Source organism: Solanum stenotomum, chromosome 12, assembly GCF_019186545.1.
Source record: "Solanum stenotomum isolate F172 chromosome 12, ASM1918654v1, whole genome shotgun sequence".
Taxonomy (NCBI): Eukaryota; Viridiplantae; Streptophyta; class Magnoliopsida; order Solanales; family Solanaceae; genus Solanum; species Solanum stenotomum.
In genome coordinates, this window is record NC_064293.1 from 10,988,296 (window position 1) to 11,007,866 (window position 19,571).

General features: G+C 30.6%; 1 protein-coding gene across 1 annotated transcript; it reads right to left on the reverse strand.

The window, feature by feature from the left end:
• Window positions 1–1,275: 1,275 nt before the first annotated feature.
• LOC125847613 (WRKY transcription factor 6-like) lies at window positions 1,276–3,577 on the reverse strand. The gene is made up of 5 exons (XM_049527255.1): window positions 3,285–3,577; window positions 2,962–3,057; window positions 2,387–2,851; window positions 2,167–2,280; window positions 1,276–2,070 (listed from the first exon to the last, which is right to left on the reverse strand). Exons 1-5 carry the CDS (start codon window positions 3,486–3,488, stop codon window positions 1,471–1,473), a joined length of 1,479 nt encoding a protein of 492 aa, XP_049383212.1. The 5' UTR covers window positions 3,489–3,577; the 3' UTR covers window positions 1,276–1,470.
• Window positions 3,578–19,571: the final 15,994 nt, after the last annotated feature.

Genomic DNA, 19,571 nt, shown 5'->3' on the forward strand with positions numbered 1-19,571 from the left:
ATAAAGATAATTATTTAGTAAAATTTTAAGAAGAGAATCAAGTCAATAAGAGTCAAACAAAACGAAGGGAGTAATTGGGTCAAACAAATAGATGAAACTATATAATTATACCAAATTTTATTCATATTCATAAGCGAATTATTTTCAACTGAAATAAATACTTAGATATTTTAAGAAAACAGAAAATCAAAGGAAAAAGTAGAATTTTATACCCCTCGAGTGTTTATATCAAATTAACAGATACATGACATACATTTTTACATATCTTTTACCGCATTATCATATTTAAATAATATTATTAGTATATATTTTCACGTTATGAAATTACTTATAATAAAGTTGCATGATTTTATATCACCCAATATAAATAAATATTTACGAGCAGCTAATCATCACATGAAGCATGTGGAACTATAAGGTAGTTGGTAAACGTTGTCATAAGGTGTAATAAGTACGGTGACCACAAAGTCACAACTTACACGTTCGATCAAGAAATTTAAAACTGATATAATATTGAATGACTTATTTGAGTGCTCCAATTTAAAGACTAAGGGCGTCTACGTGGTTGGATGGATGAAATATCAAATTTATCGTTGATAGAGATCTCAAATTTGAATGTTGTAACATTTTAAATAAATCATGTACCTGAGTTGATAGATTGCATCTTGTTCAAAAAAAATATTGACGCCTTGTAAAATAACCAAGAGTTTGAGATACTCAGAACTGAAAGTATGAAACTAAATTCTAAGTTGTCAAGGACTTTATATACTGAAAAATAGAAATATAATTGATTAATTTACTATCGAGTTACTGATTAACCTATTAAGGGAAAACCTCAAATCGTTAAGTACGTACTGATAACCCAATATAAAAAAAATTCAAAATTGTTATCAAAATCGTTAAACCAACAACTCATTAGTAATTATATATAAACTAATAACTTTTTTTCGATTTGAAATATTGATTTTGGTTTGATTTTAGAACGCCCTAATTGATGCTAAATCTCTTTTTTTTTTTGGTTTTTCACCCGGTGTCTGGAGCCCACGTTAGAGCTCCGACTAAATTCGAATCGCGCACTGCAGGGCCCATTTGGGGGTGACGCTCCCTACAGGTTAAGGGTGAAGCACTCCCACCAATGCACCACAACCCACGTTGGTGCTCAATCTCTTTAATATGACTTAGAAATCCTAACCTCTTAAACTAATTTTGGAGTTAGTTAACTCGAGATTCATTTCTTTACCTATACAATACCATATTATTTTGATGGTAACAAAATATGAAAGAATGAAAATATATACTCTTCTTCATCTCCTCAAACCCTTTTACCAAAAAATAATAAAGATATGAACATGTATATATTCAATCTCAAGTTTCAGCCCAAAATAGCCTCGTAAATCAAAGAAGGAAGAAAATTACTAATATTACAGTACTAATTATTTAATTAACAATTTTACAAAGATGATATCAAAACTACTGTTCTTTTCCAGGACCAGTAATTATGGACGAGATGGCCGCGGCCAGAGCGGCAGTGAAATTGGGATCAGCCGTGATGGCAGCAGTGGCGGCCGTGAGCGTGTCGGAAAATGATCGGTGGTTTTGAACATGTTGTAATTGTTGAGGTTGATGAATGTCTTGAGAAATTTGTAGGCCTGAAAACTTTGATTGGTTATGTAAAACCTGAGGCATTGGTGGTGGTGGTGGTGGCATTGATGTAATAAAGTTCGGATGTTGAGGGCTTGATTGGAAAGGAATTTGAAATTGAGAAATTGGAGTACTTCTTTGATTATAAGTCAATGAGTTTTGGTTTTGAGTTAGGTCCAATGTTATAGTGGGAAATGGAGCTGATGCTGAAATAGTCGCCATACTTGACGAACATGGAAGCATAGTCCTTGCTAGGAAATTCGGATTCATTAACGTCCCATCTGCACTTGACATCGAACCTGATAGCAACATATTTGTTGCAGCTGATGTAGTTGATGCCATGGCCATCGCTGCTGGTGGTAGGGGGTGGTTGTGTGTACCTTCATAAGTTGTATTCAAAATTGTCCGATCCTCAGCACACCTTTGAACCTTAAGAATACAAAGAATGCAACTTTTTAGATTATATATGTATACCAAGTTAGTTATCAATCAGGCTTGATATGAACATCATTAATTACTAGTTACCTGTTTGCGCACGGGGCAACCAACAGCCATGGTGCACCGATAATAAGCTCGGGGACATGGATTGCCTTTCGCCATTTTTTGCCCGTACTTTCTCCATTGGCATCCATCACTAATCTGTAATTAATATTGCAACTATTACATTAATTTTTGTTTCCAATAACATACATATGGAATATTGTAAAAATTCTTTATAGTGCTATTAGTAAAGTGATATATATACCATGGGAGCTTCTGATCGGGCACGAACGGAGACACGAGTTTTCCTCATGGTTGCATCTGTTGTTTGATCAATTGGCATTGAGGAATTCAATTTGGGGACCTTGTTAGGTACCCAACTTTCAGATAATTCTGGGCTTTCTTCTCTGCCGGCCTTATTATGCCTTGTAACTTGTGTATCGTTTCGAGGTGATTTAGAAACTGTTCTTTCTTCTGATGAAGAATGGGAATTATGAGATAGATCGTTACCACTTGGACCTAATTCCAAGAATCTTCTTGGAACTATGTTTTCTTGATCAAACTTTGCTTCCACAATCTGCTGTTGAGTTGTTGAAATCTGCTGTTGTTGCATGAGTGTAGCAAGATGCATCTGAAGTGCAGTATAATTGTTGGTGACTTGGGTAAGCATCCCTCTCAAACGTTGATTTTCGGCGTTCATCCTTCTCAATTCAACTTGTAGTTGTGCTAACTGTTTTAATTTATTATTAAGAGAAACTGAAATTAGATATATATTTAATAAATTCAATAAGAAATTAAATGAATTGAAGCCATAATTTAATTTATAGTCCAGTCCTTTACCTCATTTTTGGCTCTTTCTTCTTCTAGTATTATCTCCGACGAAATCCCATCATCTACCGTTGATTGATCACTTGCAGTCACAAGCTGCAAACCAGTCTATATATAATATATATAGCCATACATTAGGAACAATTTTAATTAGTTTACAAGCTGTGAAGTACAAAGATTAATGATAAATGGACCCTTGTATCCATTTATCATCTGAACTCATCGAAACAACATTTTACTGACATTTGATGGGTTCAGAAGTTCATATGGCAAAGGAAGAGTCCATAATATAAATACAAGATTCATCAAAGATTAAATGACTGTGGTTTACTTACATTTACGATGAATTCAGATGGCGTAGTAATAGTAGTAGTATTCGAATCTTCCTTCTTTATAGGCTTTCTGTTATGATGAGAGAAGAAATCAACTTCTTTTTTGTCATGATGATCAGCTACTAATTGCTCTTCTCTACGGTTCATCATATGATTAAACCCGAAAAATGGCTTATTCTCAAGTGTAAGTCCCCATCCTTTATCCATAAGAAACCAATTAATTATGAAACAATATGGAAGAGAGAAAAAAAAGATGATTGTGAAGACTTTTTTTTTTTTGAGAGATGAAATGGAAAGAGGTATATAAAAGGTTGAGATGAAGACTAAAAAAAAAGTGTGGTCAAAGAGCAGATTTTGATAAAATAATAACGTAAGGTGGTGCGTCAAGGGTGGGGGGCAAGTGGGACCAAGTATAAAAAATTGTCAAGACTGAGATTGACTTGTTCGCATTAAAGTAAAGAGAAAGAAGAAGAAGATGAAGCCCACCGGCCCGACTAGTAAGGCGTGATGAAAATGAAAAGGTAGCTAGTAGTGACAACAAAGTCAACTAGTTTTAAGCACAAATTTCTCACCTCACTTACGACTTGGTTATAACCTAATTCATCCACCCGTTTCAATTTATATAAATTAGTTTAAATTCATATAAAATTTTAGAAGGAAATAATGATTTTTCAAATTTATAGTCTGAAATAAATATCCCAAAAAAATTACCACTCCACCCACACCCCATCCCAAAGAAAATTAACATAATTTTCAATTTTTTCATTAAAATTTGAAAAATTAAAAAAATTACCACCCCACCCCTCCACACCCCATCCAAAAAAAAAAATTAACAAAATTTTAATTTTTTCATTAAAATTTTAAAAAAATTATCAGCCCCCCCCCCCCACACCCCCTACCACCCCCTCACACCCCATCCCAAAAAAAAANTTAAAAAAATTTTACCAACCCACCCCCTATTACCCCCCATCCCCGTATCCCAAAAAAAATGTAAAAAAAAGTTTCATTTTTTATAGATTTTTTTTTTTTAAAAAAAAGACTTTCTTACTACCCCACCCTTTATCACTTTTTTTGTTTGTTTGTGTGAATGCATATCTTTTACCTATTTTATCTATTTAGTTACCCACTTTAAATGGGTAATATGAGTATTACTTGTGTTTACCCATTTTTAAATGAGTTGGATACCCAACCTATTTAAAATGGGTAAATATGAGCGGATACCCATATTAATTACCCATTCTGCCACCCCTAACTATAAATTATTTCATTAGTAATAAAATGAACATTTTAAAGATAAATTGTATTTTTTTGTTTGGAAACTCCATGATAAACCTCAACTGTGACAACCTCTGCCACAATCTTTGTCCTTCAGGTGGGCACTCTGTAGTGAGCCACTATGTGCGCACTCCCCACTGTATAATAGACTGCAAACAACACAGTGGATGTAAACCACACTAAGTAGGACATATGCGACAGACTCGACTCAGAGTGCATTGAGGGGATCATCCATGTGGATGACCACCCTCCAAACTAATTGAGTCGCTCCGAAAGACTAAATATAAAAATATGCAGAGACGACTCAATCCCTTTAAAACTGAGACATTTGCCTTAGGCCCCAAAATTTGAAGGGCCCAATTTTTTTTAGTAATAATAAAATTATTATAAGCATTTTTAACAAAAAGTTATACTATATTTTTTAATTTATTTGTCCTTTTTTAGTTTGTTTCAAAATATTAAATATTATTTTTTCTTTTTTGTCAATTTTCAATTTTACTTCCACATGATATATTTAAGACCAAAAGATTAAAAAATATTTCGGTATATATATATATCTTTTAGTTTAAGGCCATACAAAAAATAAAGTTTTTTTTTATTAAAACGAAAGAAACAACTTTGCAACTTATAAACAAAAAATAATTAAAACTTAGACCTCCAATTTATTTTTGGCTTTAGGCCAATAATTAGCTTGAACAGCCAAAAATATGGCATTCTTTTTGGACGGACTACCAAAAAATGAATTACATAAATTGGAAAAAAAATATTACTATATAAATTTTATTATATTATTATTTGTTTTTAATACGGTATCCATTTATTTTTTGTTACGGGACATTTAACATAATCGAATGCAAAGTTTTTATATTTAAAAATAAAAGTGAACACGTTGAAATCTATTTTTAGTTTTGGAATAATTTGGTTTGGAGGGTTTGTGGAGTTATAAGGAACACATGTTCCTACAATACTGGTAGGAAACTTCCCGAGGAGCCACGGTTTCTACACAGCCAACAAAAGAGCAGTACACCAATCACGTTAGAGGGGACCATTTGTTGACTCTTTTGCTGTATTAGGATGATGCTCTAAAATAAAATTTTTATAAATACTCTGTTCTAATTCGTGTGAAACTTTTATATTTAGTCTATAATAATTGCTTATATTTAGGAATAATCTAATGTTAAAATGTTCATTCTAGTTTTAGTGACACTTTTATATTTAGTCTATAATAATTTCTTATATTTAGAAATAATCTAATGTTAAAATGTTCATTCTAGTTTTAGTGACAATTTTATATTTAGTCTATAATAATTTCTTATATTTAGGAATAATCTAATGTTAAAATGTTCATTCTAATTTCAGTGAGGTAATTTTTAACTACACATATACTTAATATTACTCTTTCTAGCTTATATTTAGTGAATTACTGAGATATGAGATACCTCTTTAACAAATCTATTTAATGACATAAATTAAATACTCCCTCCGTCTATTTTTATTTGTCATATTACACTTTTCGAAAGTCAATTTGACTAATTTTTAAAGTTAAATTAGATTACATTAATTCCATATTTTAAACAAAAAAATTAGATATTAAAAAACTATACGAAAAGTACTATAAATTACAATTTTTTGCATAACAATATGATGAAAAAATACATCACAAAATGTTAGTCAAAGTTTTTATAGTTTGACTCTAAAAAGAAAACTATGACAATTAAAAATGGATGGAGGTAGTACTACTTTTCACTATTATCCTTTTAATTATTTTGAAATTATTATTCTTGAAGCTGAAAAGTAGTTAAGAAGCTGATCAATTAATGAAGGATAAATATATTTAAATCTTTTTTTAACAATTCTCTTGAATTTTGAATAATTCAATTATTTTGATTTTTGAAAAAATTCAAATAATTCACTTAATATGAATTAAAGAGAGTACTTTTTTATATCACAATTTTTTTAAAATTTTCTTTTTCTTTTTTTGAATTTTGTACACAATCAAACACTATCACATAAATAATATTTTCTAAAAGGTAATTCAAAAATCATCTTAAAGTTAACTCTTCGACACCCGAAGCAAACAATCACAAATATGTTAAACTAGTAAAATTATCCGCGCCTTGCGCGGGAATTTGATATTACAGAGTTTATAAAATAATACTTAACCTATTGGTCATTAAAACTAAGACAATGTATTATCTTACAACCTATCAGTCATTAAAACTAAAATACTATATTATCTTACATACAAGATTACATAGTAGCGAACATTAATAATGTAAAGGAAAATGATAATTATAACATCTTATCATTTATCTTCAATCAATCATCTTTAATTTGATTTTATAATTTATCCTTTTGCTTCCAGAAAGTGTTACTATTTGATTTTTTTGGGGAATCAAATGAACATCAACCTGGGGTATAATTGTTGGTGAAGGGATAAATAATAAATTTTAAAAGGCTGAAAAAGGTGAACAAATATTCTTATCAGCCCTTCTTTTTGCTTTACATATATCATTTTAAAGTTCTCATTTAAATGTATCATAAATAATTATTAAAATGAAAAATTAAAGGGAGAATATATCATATTGGACAACAATTGAACTTATTATATATACTTGAAAAGGAAACATATTACACAAAACCATTCAGTTTGTTTGAGTGTTTTTTTTTAAATCAACATCCCAGAGTGATAGAGTTCAATTTGAAACTACACTTCTATTCCAATCGGAGTGTAGAGAAACACATTTATTACTTCAAGAAAAGTATTTACAACTTGCAGTAAACTTGAGAATCTATCCATACTTCATATTGAATATGAACAATTACTTTATTATGTAATTATCTATGTCTTTGTGCAGAAGAAGAAGTTTAGAATTTTCGTTGTTTGAAAATGAGAGGAAATCTCTCTATTTATAGACAACAAATGGTAGTGTGAAACAAATGCTTATTGTGCCTTCTCGGAAATGTCACAAACTCTTTGAAAAAGTTACAATCCTTCGGAAAGGTCACAACCTTTCATAAAAGTTGCAACTCTTCATAAAAGTCACAACTTTTCATAAAAGTCGCAATTCTTCGTAAAAGTCATAACTTTTCATGAAAGGGAAAGGCTAATTTTGGAAATAAATAAATTAAAAAGGAATCCTGGTTTGTGGTGGCGTCACGTAGGCAGACCTATGGTTTTCTTTTATATATATATATATATGAAAGGCGAATTTTGGAAATAAATAAATTAAAAAGGAATCCTGGTTTGTGGTGGCGTCACGTAGGCAAACCTATGGTTCTCTTTATATATATATATAAGAGATTGCTACTATTAATATGAGAAAATAACAAAAAAATATCCCTTATACTCGGGATACTTTAAAAACAATCGTGAAATATCACATGTTTTGATCATTTAACTTTGTTAAAAGTGGAGTAATATTTTTTTTCAAGATTAAAATTTTAATAAATTTTCGTTGTTAAATTTATTGTGAATTTTTTTTTTTTAAAAAGAAGGATTTTAAAGAAAATTCACAGGTAAAGGTGCAATTTTTGCTAGTTTTGGTCGTCTGTTTTAAGTCTCTGATTAATTTTATCAGATAAACATTTTTTTTAATAATTCCCATTTAATTTAGATGTCAAAGTTTATTAAATATTTAGTAAAATCATAAAATATTCACTTTTGACAAATGGGGCTAAAACTGCCAGTAGTAAAAAAAGGCAATATTTTAAAACTAACCTACCCACGAACATTTTACATCAAGTCTATGCATGGCCTATTATTTTCCTCCACTCTTTAATTATAGTGGTACCACTGTGTGGGGCTGACTGTAGCCTAACAATCATTGACCATATTTTGGATGTAAATCAAATAAATTTAATTATAATATAGAATTTTATACTCTCAGTGTATTTTAAATCATTATTCTACATTTATCATACGTAGGGGTATACATAATTTAACCGAAAATCGAACCAAATCGCAAACTGAGTCAAATCAGAAAAAAAAACTCGACTAGTGATTGGTTTGGTGTTGAAAAAAAAACCCAACTATATTTGGGTTGGTTTGGTTTTAACTAAAATAAACCAACCCGACATTATATATAAAATTTTAAAATTTTTATTTTATACATAGAAATATTTACTTTGATATAATTTTTAAATATTTCTTATACTTTTTCATAGTTTTTATCTTTTAATATATTATTTCAAGTTTGAAACTTAGAATTTTGAATGGTTCCATAAAGATATAGATGTTGGTAATTATTATAAAACTTAAATCAAAATAAAATTAATACTAATGCAAAAAGAAAATCAATTTAACACTAAGAATGAAAATAATATTGAATATTTGTTTTTTGGTTTTACATTGGTTTAGATAATTAAAGTACATAATCTAATTTTATTTCCTTTAATCTTTAGTCATGTAACTAATACTTATTAAACTTATTTTAGCATGATTTAGTACTTTTAAATTATGATCATTTTCATTATGACTTGTTAATTTGCAATATTTGTTTTATGCGATTTCATTATTATTATTTTTTTTGAATATTTTAGTGTCAGTAATCATATCATTGTTTGTGTTGTATTCTTAAGAAGCACCTTAGATAGTTGTATTTTGGTAGGACTGAAGAAATATTTGAAGTACAAGTAAATTATATGTTTGTATGAATACTTTAGCGGAAAAACCCAAAACCCCCGAAAAAATCCGAAAAAACCCGAGGTTGAAAAACCCGAGTTTTATTGGTTTGGTTTGGTTCATAGATTAAAAAGTCCGACACAAATGGTTTGGTTTGATATTTGAAAAACCCGAACCAATCCGACCATGTACACCCTAATCATACACAGTTATGTTAATCAAACTTGTTTAGTTTAAACATTTGTGAAAAGCTTTTTAAGTATTAGTATACCACTTTTAAATTTAGATACTATAATTTCTTTCAAATATAACTTTTTTTTAAAAAAAAAAACATTAATTTATTGAGGAAAATTCAAAAGGAAACGTTTTGATTAAAGAAGATGAAGTGCTTTCTTCATTAAGTCATTAGTCTTAACTCTTAACTCTTCATGGAAAAAATGTACCCAAACAGCTAATAGCCGATAGAAAAAAACATTAATTTGTTGGTCAACTTTCTTTTTTCTATTTTCACATGATATAACACCCACTTTGTCTTTCCATTAACATAGGAGATTTGGTTTTCTGATTCAGCTTATTTTATTCAGATTTAAACTTATCTACAAGTTGATATATGAAAGTTGAAAAGATATAATACATTAATAAAAATATTTGCCAACATAATACATCAAGTAAACACTCTTGTTAGTTGAAGAGGCGGACACCTCAATTTGTCTTCATTGTGTCAGTTGAACGCTCTAACTTACAAAATGATCATCTAGAAATATCTAAAATTTATGTGTCATGTCAACTAGACACCTCAATTTGTCTCCACCATATAAGTCAAACACTCCAACTTACAAAATGATCATTTAGACACCCTCAAAATTTGTCATATTTTTATCGGGTGTGTACGAGACAGAGTGGAATGAGTTGAAGTACTTAATCACTAGTTAACACAAAGTTAAAATATCTAAATATACACTTTTAAAATTAAAGTGATTACTTGCAAACTTAGTCAATATTTAAATATTTATGTATTGTGCCATCAAAAATTAGTAATCTAGCCTTTTTAGCCTCACAGATTATGCAATACCAAATGTACTCCATCTTATGCTACCAAAGTAAATTGTTGGAAATCTTTTGAGATATAAAACTTGTTTTTCCAACAAATCAAACCCTTACTTATCAATAACTAAATATGCCCAATATTTAAGCTAAATAATTATTTATATTATAATATATGGAGTACTATCCAATAATTCATGTCTTCTACAAGAGTCGATATCGAGGCATCTTGATCAGACTCTTTCATTGGTTCAGAAGTCCAAATAAAATGTAAATATATTTCTCAATTTTCAAAGATCAAATAGAAAAGGAGGAAATGAAGACTAAAGTAACCATCAACAGTGGATGATGTTATTTCTCTCTTAATCAAAGATTTCAAATTCGAGTCCTAGATATGAGAAAGTCATTAGTAGGGAACACCCCCCCAATCCTCGAATGGGGCCCTATAAGATGTAAATCTGAAATAGTTGAACTCTAATGCATGAATCAGATATCGAATTAGAAAAAAAAAAGACTAAAGTAAGGACAACAATAAAGGTTTCTCATTTATTAAAGGGCTCCTCCCATGCAAATTGCAGTGTCAATGTCAAATATGTATGACGCTCCAAAATTAAACTCATTTTCCACCAGACCATATTTCTTGGTCTCACTTTGCAACTGCCACCCTAGCTATACTTTTAATAAAATAAAAATAGTAAAATACCACTTCATATAGTCCGCTATGCAAAGTAATCAAATAAACCTTCCCCACCCCAAAAGAAAAAAAAAAAAGACCTAGAGCAAGAAAGAGAAAATTTAAGAGGACTTAGTAGGCGTTTGGACAAGAGTTAGTTGAGATTCGAAGAGACTTGATAAATAATATTTAAAAATTGTTTTTGGAGTATGAAATTAAAAAAATTAGGCAATTTGATTTTATTAAAAAGCTCTCATGCGTTAAGAAGATAATCAGTTGTGAAATGTCATTTATAAAACTTTTTTTCACTATTTTTATTAGATATAATTTTCCTTGTTTCTAAAATAACTTATTTTCAAATATTTTGACCGACTAAACTTAGAAAAATTTGAAAACATTTTCGAAACAAAATTAAACATACCCTACGATGGACAATAGGGAGGTTGATCAAGACAAACGGAGAGTTGACTAAGATCCCATTGACCATAGAATTACCAGTCCCCACGTGGCTTACACATTGACGTAGAAAATAGCTGCATATTGTTAGGTTTTAGTTGGACCATTCAAAAGAATAAAAAAAAAAAAAAAAAATAGGGCAGCCATGCATGACATTAATGAGTTCTTGTGATTGATTTTTTTTTTTATTTCTCATTCGATGTTTGGGATCCATACTGAAATCACGATTAAATTTGAAGCGCTCATATTATAAGGCTCACTTAGAGGTGACACTCTCAATAAGATTTTCTTTATATTCAAAACTCAAATCAATATCTCTAATTAAGGGTGGAGCAGTCTCACTGCTCCACAACCCATGTTATCTTGTGATGGAATATTATTATGACATTTCACACGGTTCTCTTGTGTACTCCTAGAGAACAAAGATAAAAGGATTTTGGCATCTTTGGCTTCTTCCTTTGAAGACTACAATAAGTTAGCAGACAAATAATATTACTTATTTGATTTATCTACAATTGTCAAAAAAAAAAAAGCACTTGTCTTTTGTCTACTTTTTGTTCATTGTGGTCCAAATATTCTTTGAGATTTACAATTCGACGGATGACACTTATCCATATATATAATAAAAAAATATTTACATTAAACAACATTAGTTGATTTATGGTCAAGTAAAAATTGAACATATTAATTAATCATTATTAAATGATAAATTGTATAAAAAACATAATTTATTAATTTGTTTGGTGTAAATACCAATCACAAAATATATATATGTGCATGCTTCACTTGTTGAACCTATGGCAAAGGGGTTCCCCAATGATATCTTGTTGAGCTGAGTCTGAATTGCAGACATCTTTATATATAACATCGTTACCACATCAAGCTCTAATACTCCTACAGTCTTATGCATGTTTGGAAAAGGCAACCACAAAATAAATGTGCACGATAAGGTAATAGTGGAAGAAAATTCAGGTTAAAACTTTCCCTTCTATTTGAACCAATTAGAGAAGACAAAATAATGCAAAAAAAAACTGTTTGGGAAAGCAAACAAATCAACCAAGCAAGCAAAGTAAATCAACACATGAGACGCCAAATTTAACGTGAAAAACCTCTTGGGTGTGAAGAGTAAAAACCACAGGGTCAAAGCTCCACTAAAATCAACAAGAGTTACAAAAGTGTTCTCCAAAATGGCCACCAACAAAGTGTCATACAATGAGCAACACAACTACAAAATAACACCAAAAACTAGAGAAATAAAAGGAGCAACAACACCAAAACGCAGCTACTGTTCACAAGCAAAAATCTGGAGCTACAGAACTCCAAATCATCCTCTCTCAGCGGAAATCGTGATTTGAAATTAACTGCTAGGGCTTGTGCGAAAATCTGCACTCTCTCACTATTCTTTCTATATGGCTGGTGATATTTTTCTTGTAACATTGGGCTAAAGTGGGTTAGTTAAATTTGGGCTTAAATTAATCTACAAAGGAAAGGAAGNTAATAGCGGAAGAAAATTCAAGTCAAAATTTTCCCTTCTATTTGAACCAAGAGAAGACAAAATAATGCAAGAAAACACTGTTTAGGGAAGCAAACAAATCAACCAAGCAAGCAAAGTAAATCAACACATGAGACGCCAAATTTAACGTGGAAAACCTCTTGGGTGTGAAGAGTAAAAACCACAAGGCCAAAGCTCCACTAAAATCAACAAAAGTTACAAAAGTGTTCTCCAAAATGGCCACCAACAAAGTGTACGTCATACAATGAGCAACACAATTACAAGATAACACCAAAAACTAGAGAAATAAAAGGAGCAACAACACCAAAACGCAGCTACTATTCACAAGCAAAAATCTGGTGCTACAGGACTCCAAATCATCCTCTCTCAGCGGGAATCGTGATTTGAAATTGACTGCTAGGACTTGTGCGTAAATCTGCACTCTCTCACTATTCTTTCTATATGGCTGGTGATATTTTTCTTGTAATATTGGGCTTATGGGCAAAAGTGAATTAGTTAAATTTGGGCTTAAATTAATCTACAAAGGAAAGGAAGCTTGTCCTTTTATTTATCCACATAGGAATAGAAAGGAAAAAACCCAACATACTTCTACCCACATCACCCTTTCAGTGACGATCATGTTTTGAGAACTTAACTTGCTCATTTGACACTTGAAGTGACTCTACCCACAAGGGGCATGCACTACCATCTCAACAGGTTGATTATGAAGGATCTCAACAAGTTTTATTAGTCTCTCATAAAAATGTTTCTCAGGTCTATTCGCTACTAATTCAAAGCAAAAGATCACGTACAAATAAACATAAAATAGAGTAAATACACCTAATATATTATCCGTATAAGATAATCCCTTATTATTATTTATAAAAATAATGAATGAAATACTTTGAATATTTCAGTAGATTTTCTGGATTTGCTGCCTCTGTATGTACTCCAAGAGAAAAAAAAAAGGGGGGGATTTTTTATTCGAATTCTTACTTTTCAACACTACAAGTTATGACTTATGCATATGGTTCCCTTTTTAATGAAGGCACTAACAAATGAGCAGCAAAACTTAGTTTATTCTTTGTGTTGAGTCGTGATATATCCTTACTTTATAAACTGAAGTACGTCTTCAAGTTGAGGAGAACTCGAAGACTTGGAACACATACCTTGGGAACTCATTGAGTTTAGTAAAATTGAGAGTAAATTTTGTAAAGGTATATGTCGTGATTTTTACATTTTTTTTAATAGGGTGTTTCCACTTAAAATAATGTATTTTTAATTTACTGCTTTTATTGATGTGTTGAAATCAGTGGCCGAGTCAGAAATTTCATGAAGAGGGTCCAAAAATTAAACAACAAAAGCTCTTTTTTAAAAGGGAAAATAATTGTTCCAAGTGAGATTTGAACACACGAGCACTGACTCATTAAAAATGTCTAAACACACATTCAAGACATCTCAAACCACTAGGCCATAACAACCTATTATGTCAAGGGTGTCCAAAATATGTTCTTTAATCACTTCGTGTGTCATTTTACTTGTATATGCTGTATTTTTTTCCGACAAAGGGTGTCCAATTGGACACCCTGGCATACATGTGCCTACACCACTGGTTGAAACATGTTACACAATCCGTTTGACTTTAGACCATCTCCAACTCATCTCTATTTTACTCTCCATTCCCTATATTTGGAGAGTAAAATAGAGAATGGGTTCTTCAATTATAGAGAGTTGAATAGTAGTTCTCCAAATTTGGAGAACTACTATTCACCTCTCTATTTTACTTTTTGATTATTATAATATTATTTCTATTATATTACTAATTGAGTCTTTATCATTTGTAATTATTTTCTAATGTAAAAATATATTATTAATAAGTTACTACTTCCGCCCAAATTAATAATTTTTTTATTTTAAAAAGAAATGGTCAATTTAAATATGTAATTTAAAGTTATTTTAATATTATTTATATTATATAAGATTATTAATTAAGTCTCTAATATTTGTAATTATTTTCTAAGTAATATAATATCTAAAACATATTATTGTTAAGTATACTACTTCCATCCCGAATTAACAATTTTTCTAATTTAATTTTTAATTTTTTTGTCATTTTAAATATGTAATTTAGATTATAATTATTTTTCATTATGAAGTATGCACAAATTTTAGCTACACATAAAAAATAAGGACAACAAATATTTATTTTGAACTTCGTAATACATTAATAGAACATTTATGAGAGTAACATAATAGTCTTGAAAGTTGAGTATTTATGTAAAATTTATTTATAATACAATATTTATGATGCAATTATATTTCATCAATGATTTCACTTTTATTTGAATTGTTCGTTAATATGTATTATATATAATATTTATTGCAATTATGCTATTTAGAAATTTAGAATAAAATATAATTTTATATTAAATGAAGAATTTGAAAAAAATTAAAATTTTGTATTACATAAAGATTATAGAGTGATTATTTGCAAAAAAAAGAAATGATTTATATTATGAAGTAAGAAAATAAGAATGAAATAGAAATAATAATATAATATTAAGGAGAGAGAAAAAAATTATTTTTTAGAGAGTAAAATAGAGAATTGGGTTGAAGTTAGTTGTCTGAAAAAATGAAGAACTCTATATTTGGAGAGTAAAATAGATGATAGAGTTGGAGATGCCCTAGGCAAAAAAGTTAAGTCCAGTGACGGAATTTTAGAATGTGTATAATATCATCGATGAAATTCATGATTCTAGTAGTAAGCTGTTGACATATGACAAATCCTTATTAAAGTAGTAGATTTTTAAGAGCCAGCTATAAAATTCACTTGTTAGGTTTGTTCAATGAAGTTCAAAACTATTTCTCTACATTTACTTACAAACACTCTCACACATTAAACTTTTTTTCTTCAATTAGTATGTGAAGTCGAAACAAACCATCTTTCATTTTTTCTTCTTTCTAAAAGTTGTTGATTTCTAATATTCTATAAAAAAAAAATTCATTTCCAATTTGTCAGTTAGTTGAGTATCTTAGAGCTTGTTTGACATTGTTGTTGGGAATCCAGAAACACTTATTTTGAGATTTTTTTTTTTGAAAAAATAGGTGTTTGACAAACTTGTAAAACTGCTTTTAAAGAGAAGCAGAAGCAATTTTCTACTGTTGGAAAGAAACTAAAAATTTCTGCTTTTTAGAAAAAACAGAAGTAGAAGTAGAAAATTATTTTTTTCAAGACTAAATTGTCTCTTGTCTTTACTTATATATCTCTTATTAATTAATTAACAAATCACATATGTTTGGTTAAGTTCTATTTAATAATTATATTTTTTTTATATATATATTTTTTTTATTTTACGTATTATTTTACCGAATTTGAAAACAAAGAGAAGCTAACAGTAGCATTTTTGTAAGATTAGAAAAAAAAAAAACAATTAAAGATTTCAACCCTTCAAAAAATATATAATATTGATTGAAAATTTGAATATGGACAATTTAATTTAATAAAAATAAATTTAATTTAATTTCTTATAATAAATGTTTAAACTAGTTTTTCTCTATAAAATAATTTNGCATGATTACAGCTCAAAATACGTCAACCGGGCAAGTAAAAAATAGAGTGGCATACGATAAGAATTAATTTCAAATTGTCAATTAGGTAACAAGTTAAACCAGCAAGCATTAGTCCAAATGTAAGACAAAGAATCCAATAAAGATATCAACTAAAATCGAAATTATGGAGAAATTCAAGCAAGGAGATCTATATGTATATATTTTATGTAGAAGGACGGACAGTGAAGGCTTACCGATTTTGTTACATCAAGAAGGCGTAAATATATTAATCATATCTTATAAATAGTTTACACCAACGGTCATTGTCACAAGAGCAATATTGATAAACAAATAATGGTATAATCACAATGATCATTTGAAGTTAATTAAAATCTCTATCCAAATCTGCCAAAATCAGATTCAAGATGGAGGAAAATAAGCAAGAGGAACATTATGCAATTTCTTGCAATACTATTATTAATAACAACTCTCAACTCAATCACATATAGCTTGAACATCAAAATCATATTAAACCGTGACAAAATTATACTTAAATACATACACAAGATGGAGTTCTAACATAATATACTAACGAAAATATTGTTATTAACATAGAACAACAACCCACATGTATCAATATTTAAGTCTTAAAGGAAAGAGTTTATACCTAGGACAGATATGTCCTTATCGAAATACTTGTGGATTCGCCGAAGGTCACCTGCCGGAGCTGCTGTTCGCTGGCCAGAGCAGTATCTGCCAGAGTCGGAGCTTGCTGTTGCAGGTGGCTTCTGCAGCTGCTGGTTGCTCGGAGCTCTCGCCGGTCGGAGGTGCTGTTGGTTGCTGTTTTCTTGCCAGTGGAGCCTGTTGCTGTTGCTGGTCCTGCTCGCTGGTGGCTGCTGGACGGGAGAGGAGAAAGAGCGACGGGAGAGAGGAGGAAGAGAGGCGGAGAGGAGAAAGAGCGAAGGGATGAGAAAATAGAGGAGGCGGCTGTCTCTTCCTTGCCGACCGGCGATTCTCGCCGGAGGCGACGATCTGGAGAGATGGAGGGCGGTGGAGCGGCGCTGGTTCTTGAAGAGAGGAGGAAGAAGAGAGTTAGATTTAAGGTTGAGTTCTTTTTAGGTTAGAATAGGAAGGTTTTGAGGATCTAATCTTGACTGTTAATTTTAGAAGGGATGAGGGGCTAGGATTCGATCTAGGATTTAACTTAAAAGGATGGACGGTCAGAATTAAAAGCTGAAAATTAAAATTAGATTGAATTGAGGAGTTGAAATGGCTAGAATTGAAATGCATATTGCTAGAATTGCAAAGAGAATTTGAATTGGAGTGGCTAGGATTGCAAGGAATTAGAGTAAGATTGGCTAAAATTTAAATGATTTTGAGGAAACTTTAAGAAATGCTATTCAATNATAAGTACCCCCCAATCTATGTCCGAAATTCCAGAGACACACTTATACTATACTAAGGTCCTATTACCCCCCGAACTTATTTTATAAATAATTTTCTACCCCTTTTCAATCTACGTGCACTATCAACCAGATAGCTTGAAAAAATTGTCAATACACGCTGACCCAGAAGATAGTGCCACGTAGGCCGAAAAGGAGTAGAAAATTATTTATAAAATAAGTTCGGAGGGGGGGGGGGGGAGGTAATAGGACCTTAGTATAGTATAAGTGTGTTTCTGAGATTTCGGGCATAGATTGGGGGAGTACTTATGCATTTCCTCTTTAATTGGGTTTGGATTTGTTTTGATTTTAAATATTTGAAAAACTAATAGTATTTGATTTTGATTTTTTTCAAAAATAAAAAATAAAAACCAAAGAAATAATCAAAAAAGGACAAATATATCTTGAACTTTCAAAAAATGGTATGTATATACCCTCCGTTATATTTTGAGACTGTATATACCCTTGCCATCATATTTTTGGGTCATATATATCTTTACAGCAAACGGTGAAACATGTGGCAACATCTCAACAATTGACCAAATTTTATTTTATTTTTTGCTGAAAATTTAAAAACCCACTCACCCAACTATCTCTAAATTTATTTTACCCACGATCTGTATTAAAATAAAAACCTGACTCAATCTATAATATCTTTACAGTGCATTTCGAAGAAAATCACTTGATCCCATCATCATCTATTCCTCTTTTCCTATTCTCAATAGTCAGATCATGTGTTTCCATGGTGGAAATTTATTCGGCTGTAGAAACCAATTTCAAAATTTCAACAACTTTTGACAAAGATCAAACTATTGATTACAAATAGTTTTATCTTCACATCTCTTTTATAGTGATTGAACTATTGATAACAAATTGAAATTTCTGCTTTCCTCATACCTGCCGAGTAACACTACGTCCTGCAGTGATGCTCAATCGTTGCGGCCACTCAATGTTTATATGTATGATTCGGGGATGAAGTAAAATGTCAAAATTGGCTCGCATTACGCTGACGTCGAGACTCTGCCAGAATTTCTGCATTACATTGGGTTATGAAGACAATACATCATGTAGTATTGAATGCTAGCTTCGTTATTATACCAAGAAAATGAGACAAAGCAATAAGAGGTTGTTCGGGTTTTGAATTCAGATTAAGATGATGTGTTCTTTGTACCTGTATTGGGTTAGGTTTCTTCATGTTGTTAACAAAAAATTGCGAAAATTTATCAACTAGAAAACAAGAAATCGATCGAGAGGGGATAAAATTGGTTGTAGTGTATGACAGGGTGGCGACAACAACGATTCTGAAGAAGTTACTGGAGCTGGTGAGTGGGGACGATGTAGAAGGGATAAAATTGGATATCCGGGTGGGTTTAAAGAGAGGCGAATTCAGGATTTCAAGAAAACGGGTGCACCATTGCTTTAAAGATAAGATCAAAATATTTATAATAAGAATAACTAAGCAAGCAATATATAAAAATTACATTACCACAAAAAATATCATTAGTTATCAATTGTACTCGACTAGACTTCATATTTTGAAAATGATCTATAATAGCCTCATTACTTTCATTTTCAAATATCTTCCGCTCTATCTTACAAACTAAACAACCATTCAAAAATTCTTCACCAATGCTATTACGTAGATCATTTTTGATGAGCTTCATTGAGGAGAATGCTCTTTGCACACTTGCAGTAGCAACATGCAAAATCAAAGTCAACTTTACAAGCAAATAAA

Coding starts and splice junctions, on each gene's coding strand:
- LOC125847613 (XM_049527255.1), bottom strand. CDS start 3,488: ATGGATAAAGGATGGGGACTTACACTTGAGAATAAGCCATTTTTCGGG. Junction 3,058..3,284: donor CATCTGAATTCATCGTAAAT/GTAAGTAAACCA, acceptor TATTATATATAG/ACTGGTTTGCAGCTTGTGAC. Junction 2,071..2,166: donor GTTGCCCCGTGCGCAAACAG/GTAACTAGTAAT, acceptor TGTATTCTTAAG/GTTCAAAGGTGTGCTGAGGA.